The sequence below is a fragment of the Phaethon aethereus genome (genome assembly GCF_964289735.1).
Source record: "Phaethon aethereus genome assembly, chromosome: 3".
NCBI lineage: Eukaryota > Metazoa > Chordata > Aves > Phaethontiformes > Phaethontidae > Phaethon > Phaethon aethereus.
This window is the reverse complement of record NC_138576.1, coordinates 120,157,731-120,164,715: the sequence shown is the minus strand read 5'-3', so window position 1 is coordinate 120,164,715 and position 6,985 is coordinate 120,157,731. Positions and strand designations below refer to the sequence as shown.

The 6,985-nt window shown below is 47.1% G+C and overlaps 1 protein-coding gene across 2 annotated transcripts in view; it reads right to left on the bottom strand.

Moving 5' to 3' along the window:
* Positions 1-810: 810 nt before the first annotated feature.
* The window catches only part of MEIS1 (Meis homeobox 1), a gene marked incomplete at its 3' end in the record, with an annotated part of 107,471 nt that continues 101,296 nt past the window's right edge, over positions 811-6,985 (bottom strand). The window contains exons 10-12 of one of the 2 annotated variants that reach the window (XM_081998182.1): positions 5,340-5,398; positions 3,998-4,087; positions 811-1,094 (exon numbers count right to left, since the gene is read on the bottom strand). In XM_081998182.1, the coding sequence (XP_081854308.1) occupies positions 811-1,094; positions 3,998-4,087; positions 5,340-5,398 (433 nt within the window). Of the gene's footprint in view, positions 1,095-3,666; positions 3,726-3,997; positions 4,088-5,339; positions 5,399-6,985 lie in introns of those variants that run through there. The other variant, XM_081998183.1, reaches the window with a different exon arrangement.

Sequence of the window (6,985 nt, the reverse complement as noted above, 5' to 3'; positions counted from 1 at the left end):
AGGAAGTGATGTACAAGGTGGTGGTTGCTGCATGGGGACAAGGATGCTCTGATGTGACAATTAGGCTTCAAATACACTGCCTTTCCGTTTCCATGCTTCCTCCTACCAGTCTCCTTAAGACACTGCCTGCAACAGCTGATTAATCATTGTTGATGACTGCAGTTTTTCCCATCCTTCCCGATTTACATCTGTTCAGGCCAATTCAAATATGGTGAGTAAATGAATTAGACATGCAAATTCACGCCCCAGGCTAGAAAGAGAGAGAGGGAGAGAGACGGGGAGAAAGGGAGAGAAAGGGAAGAAAGACAGACAGAGAGAGAGGAGGGGAGAGAGAGAGTGTGCATGGCTGAAATCCTAGGATAGAAGAAAGATTCTTCTGCCTGACATAGTTATTTTAATGCTCTAAAAATCCTGCAAATAAGCCCTTTCTGTCATTTGCAGGAAAAGTGTAAGGCTTCTTTTTTTTAATGTAAGGAGGCTTCTGGAGGAAGTGAAGAGCTATGGAAACAACACACATAGTGTGGAAAAATTTCACATTTTTTTTAAAAAATCTATAAGAAACAACGTAATATGGATAACAGTATAATAGCATTTTACAATATTTCACTCTTTGTTCTCTTAATGTCTTATATAGGTATTTAGCATGTCCCCAGAAGTTGACTTCGGTTGGTGTTTTCCTGCTTTTCAGGGTCCCTGTGAAGAATCGGAACGTCCCTTGGTCCAAAGTTGACGCCAAGAACTCCATAGTCATTGCAGAAAGACAATGTTTGAAATCTACCGTCGCTGCAGACAACGCGTATTTCCCTTAAGCTACTGAGCATGAATGTCCATCACTTGTCCGCTCACTGCCGGCTCGCCGGGATGAAGCATTGTGGGGCTTGATGCTGACATGGGCATTCCAGGGTGGGGTGGTCCTCCATGCATCATCATCGCTGGGTGGTGAGGGTGTCCAGGAATGTAGGTATGCATGGGGGGGCCATGACGCAGCTGAGCGGGATGGGGGGGCATCTGGGGTGGGGTATAGCTTGGCTGTCCCATATTCATACCCATTGGACTACCCCGAGACACATAATCCCCTGGCATACTTTGCAGCCCTGCGGAGAGAAAGAGGCGGCGGTGAGTGGTGGGGATCGACTACCGACATCGGGCCGCGACGCTCCTCCGCTCGGGCACAGGAAGGCCGGGCTCGCGCCGAAGGTGGGGCGCGGAGTCACGGGTGCGCGAGTGCAACTGCCTCTGTGGGATCCGAGCCCACGTACGGACTCCCAACGACGGCCACGGGAATGATTCCCAGGTCAAAAGAAAAAAAAGCCCCCAAGAACATGCTCCCCCCCTCCAAACGCAGAGTTTTGGGAGAGAAAACCGCTTTCTGCTGTTACGGTTAGGAACGTATGGGATGGAGAGGTTTCCAACTGGAGGCAGAGCCCGTCCGATGACGACCAACGTCACACGGGGCGGCGGCGCCAAGCCGGGGAAGCCCTGCGAGGAGGGCGCTCAGGTGGGCTCCATCTCGCGTGGCCTTGCTCCAGCTACCCGCCTTCATCTCCCCGCTGGTAAAAGCGTGCCGGGAATACAAGGCGGGGAACCTGCAGTAGCTAATGAGGGGTTTGGGAGGCGAGAGGAGTTAAATCGGTGTCGGGGTTTATCAACAGTTATTTATCTGGCTCTCAAGCCCGATGACTTGGAATCCGTCTCAAGTCTCTGCGCCATTCAATCAGGCGCTATACGGCAAGCACGTCCAATGCTGAGCAAAGGCCTCGTATGAAGCCGAAATGGATAGGATTACTAAGGACGATCGTTAAATCAAACCTGTATTTTTAAACACGTTTTAAAAAAAAAAAACCAATAGCAGTTATCAATTAATTCTTTCCCCCGCTCACTTCTGTCCGACAGTATCAGACGCGCAACTCAGCCAACCTTTCAGTGGGCTTGGGAGAACGAGAAAAAAATTGGACCTAAAACAATAAAACCTCCTGCTTTCCGTGGGCCTCTGCCTTCTGCTTGGATTGCTGTAGCTGATGGGAACTGACAGGTGTATTGTTTCGGAGAGCTATAAGCTCCATAATCATCAAGGGTGAAAGGCATACGCTATTGCTAAGTAGGTTCAATTGGCTTTAGTTCTAAGTAAGAGCGCGCTGTGAATGCGCCGAACACCTTGGAATCAGGTCTCAAGGCTCTAGCAATGAATAGCTGCTTAATCTAGCCTAAAGGAACAGTTTTGAACTAATGAAAATTGCTTATAAAATATACTGTACTCACAGCTCTTTAATCAAAAAAGATGATAATATTTTTTGTAATAACCTATTAATTTAATTGGTCACGAAGCATAAAATACATCATTTAAATTTAATTGACCCAGAAACTAAGAAACAATATTTAAATTAACTAAGCTAGAAATTTCCATGATGAGGTAATAAGGCTGTTGCATTCCCAAGCTCAGAGGAATGTTTTCACAGCTAATTGTTAAAACTTAGTTTTGACTTGCACCCAGAGAAGACGACTACGAAATACACTTGGCCTGGGTAACCTCAAACCCCACGTTAATATAGGCTGGGGCCACAACAAAGATGCTGGAATAACTGCTTTTAACTCCAGAAAGACAGCAAAAGGAACAGAATCAGGCACCATTTAAACAAGGTACTGGTGCCTCAGTGTTTCAAACCGCTTTACTCTTTTTTTTTTTTAAAAAAAAAAAACCTAAACCAACTAACATTTGTATAATGTATTTTCCCCTACGAAAAAGACAAGAGGGGAAAAAAAAAAAAACTGGGACAGTTTTTCTAGGCTTTCTTCGCGAGGCCTGCCACTGAAGATTGCATTAATGATCTCTATTTTTGTATACTGAATAAGTCAAATCCATTTGTCACACTGCAAGTGATGGCATACTTAATTTGGATATAGTCAATTAGCCTGGGCTAAGCTCCATAGCCTGCTGCGCGCACCTCTATTTTGTATTCTCTCTTTTTCCTTTGCCACACGTAATCCCATTATGACGGACAGACAAAGAGAAATAAACTTGAAAAAAAAAATTACAGAAAAAAAAAAAAATCAAAGTTTCGTCCATCGCCTTCCAAAACACAAGTCAATGAAGCCGCGCTTTTTTTTTTTTTTTTTTTTTTTTTTTTTTTTTTACCTATGAGAAGTCTCCGTTTGGCTTTTTTGGTGTCTTGCAGGTTAGCGGGAGAAATGTAACTCATGCATCAACTGCGGTTAGACAGATTTATGACACTTTGGGGACATGCTCTTTCCTCTCCCTGCGCTGCTGCAGACCGCTTACATTTTGCAAATCAGTCTGTTGCCAAGACGACGGGCTCCCCCACCTCCCCGGCTGCTTCTTGTTTTGTCATGTGCTCGGGGATGGATAATAGCATCAATGTATGGCGGCGTCGATGTACGGCGGCGTCGATGTACGGCGCGCGCGCGCACACGGGGGGTTTGGGAGCTCGGAAAGCTTGCGCTGAACCGGAGGGAGAGAAACCCGAAGGAGCCCAGGCACAGGACGGATGGATGGAGGGATGGATGGAAAGGAAAGAACAAGCATGAGGCTATGGGCAGGGAGAACATAGGGAAATGCAAGGAGACAAATATCCCTCGGACAAAGTGAGAACAAAGACCCCGTTCGTACTTACTTCCCCCTGGCTTTGCCATTGGTTACCTAGGTGAAGGTTACATGTAGTGCCACTGCCCCTCCATGCCCATATTCATGCCCATTCCACTCATAGGTCCTAGAGGGAGATAAAAATCCAAGAAGATGCCAGAGAATGAGCAAAGTCAACAGATAGTGCCAAAAGCCCCTTTCCGAAACACCGCATGGCAGAGGGTCCGGGACCGCTCGAGCGAGAAGACGCCGGGCTCCCCTCGGCGGTGTGGAAGGCAGGCAGAGGACAGGCAAGGCAAAGCGGGCAGCTGAGACGACGGCGGAGGGCGGAGGTGCGGTTACCTGCGGCGGCGCGACCGAGGTCACCCATCGGCGGGCGACGCTCCCCCGGGGGCTTACCTGGCGCTCGGATGCCCATGTGCTGCTGGCCGTCCATCACGAAACCTCCCATCGGCTGCCCGTCGGGGTTATAGGGTGTTCCTTGACTTACTGGAAAAGCGCAGAACATTGCTTTTTAGCGACAGCCAAAAGGGTCACCTCTTCTCACGGCGTCAAGACACAACCCCCCCACCCAGGGACTGCGTGAGGTGGCTATCGATGCCGGCTCTAAAAAGAGGGAAGAACATCTACTGTTTGAATTTACCAGCCAGGCTAACAAGCTTGCTTAGTTTTGGCTTAATTTCCTACTCTGAGTTTGGAAATGAAGTTAGCGATCTGAAATCTCGAGACACGAGGAGCCCCGGCTCCAGCTGCTGCTGACGTCAATGCAAAGACCTGTATAGGAGTCGGATTTTATGGCTGGAATAGTCACACTGAAATCTCAGTGTGTTAAATTACGCTCCTAAGAGCGGGTCCTGAACACGTCCATGCCAGATATTTACCTCTAATGACAAAATAATCGAATGTACTCGAAGAGGAAGCGTGGCCCAAAGGCATCTTGGACAACGATGGATTTGGATCGTTGGCAGCGAGACTCAGAAGACAAAACCAACTGGGAGTAATGGGCTATTCCTCGAGGGAAAATACCCACACAGAGCTGCGAGCCAAGATCCCAGACAGAGCCGGCATGAGAAAACTTAAGGTTTTAAAATAAATTAAAAAAAAAAATCCCCCCTCCCCAAGTAAACCCCGAAGACGCAGCAATCCCAAAGGACAGCTACTAAAAAGAAGAGACGAGGGACAAAAGGACCCTATACAAGTACCACTACCTGAACTCAAGGTTTTAACTGTACATGAAAAGCTGGCTTCAGAAGTAAGCTGCCTTGGGTTATTAAAGCACATAAAGCTCTACCTCATTGAATGTCTTTGAACTTTACTGAGTCCCACAAGCGATTCTGACCCCTTTGCCCTTTTGACAGGTAATAAAGTTTACAGCAATTCCACACCAAGCCATGCACCAGGGAGTGGTCACAGGAGCAGAGGGAGCTGGGAAGGAAAACTCAAAACAACTACTAAAAGAAATAAAAAATAACTTTAATTCCGAACATGTATGGAAAGTCCGGTCACGAAGTGGATCATTTTAGTTTCTTTTTTCGAATTTTCAACGTCTTTTTTTCCCCAAATATTTCAATCATGTTAAAATGATTAGGGTTGTAATGAAACAAAGCTGGTTGTATTTTAATTGTCAATCACTCCCAGCATTCATTTCTCATTTATTTACCAGGTAATGGACCTCCCGGTGAATGGCTTGAGGATGGTTTTCGCCTGCGTGACTTGAATACAGTTACTATGGGGGACTTGCCTGCTCGATTGGACTGGTCTATCATGGGCTGAACTATTCTTCTTCTAGCATTAATAAACCTGCAACAAAAAAAGAGGAAAGCAAACGGTTAGGGAAGGGACAACTTCCACCCACCCCCACGCCCTCTCGCCCCGCTGCGGTGCTCTCCATCGGGCTGCGTGGGGATGCAAAATGCTGCAAAACCTCTAACCCCAATGACCTTTGAGAGCACGAGCTTGGGGTTTCCGAGCTGATTTATGTTTGCCTGCTTTTTACCACAGTCGGACACTTCCATTTCATCTTTTCACAGGGGAATTAGCTGAGATTTCAGGAAACAATACCGGCAATGCTCTTCTCAATTCAGAACGGGGCGCAAAAAAAAACGGGCGAAGCCAGCGAGATGCTCGTGAGGGCATCTGCTACCTCCCCCTCATTAGTGCCATTTCTGCCTTACGTCCTCCGACTTCTTTTTTCCAATTTTTTTTTTTTTTTATCAAAACCTGCCCCTACCTCTTGCAAACCTAATTCCCTTTTAATGCCCACTATTAAGATAATGAACTGTGATGGCAGAACCCCATCAAATGAGGGAACGTCTGGAGTTTTATCACCGCTAAGTCACACTGCTGGGGACTTCAGAGCCGCGCATTCCTCCTAGCCATTTCTTGGTGGGCTTTTCCCCCCCCTCCCTCTTTATGCAAAGTCTGAGGGGTCAAGGCGAGGTCATAGCTTTACAGTAATTGAATTTATAATCCTGTTTTCTCCAGCTAGGCCTGACCATTTACAGCAAACATCTTGTTAAACTGTAATTACTGGACTACTGAAAATTCCCCCCGAACAATGAAAAGCAGATCTTTGGAAATAAAAAAAGGTACAGTCGCTTTTAAAAATAGCCATCTGCAGCTGTACTCCTTGCATTTTTGTAGCTCGTCCCCTCAGTTAGTCTTGCAGTGCTTATTTGGGAAAGGAATATTCAAAATAATTTGGAGCAAAACAGAAGGAGGAGGAGGATCACGAGTGCCTCGGTCTCCTCTGCGGGCAGTCCTCGTGGCACTGAAATCAGGAGGCTCAAAACCGTGGCTGGGAACCTGTCTGCAGAGCGTTAGAAGAACTTCTCTCGCGGTTTCGCTCATCAGAAAGCTTAGTTAAAAACCATTTGGAAAAAATTTCCATCGAGATTTAATCACGGCAAAGCCTCATAACCGGACTTTACATTCTTTACGAGAGAGAAAAAGAATAATAAAAACATGTATGCCCCCATAAGTGGGTAAAACCACACTATGCTTGCAGAACGCAACGGGAAAGTCCACAAAGGGCTACTTGGTGCTTTTTTTTGTTGTCTTTGCTTGGGGTGACTTAGCAGGAGCCCTCCTACCGCAGAGATAAAGCCACCGGGACCTTCCTGCGGGAACCAGCTCTGCCCATCCATTCCCCTACGCCGGCGGGGAGAAGAATCGCAAACCACCGCCCTGTGGTGGCTGTTGTGCCCTCATCAAAGAGAAGCCCGGCCATTTCGGTCTCCTCCCATCTCCCATTCCCAACTGGCTCCCGTTACTCCAACTCCCGCAAAAATTAATCAAGATGATGAGCCCTAATCAAACCCGTCCCAAGAAGATGGGCTCAGAGGCACCAATTCCGGGTGCTGATCTGGAAACCTTACACCTGAAGTA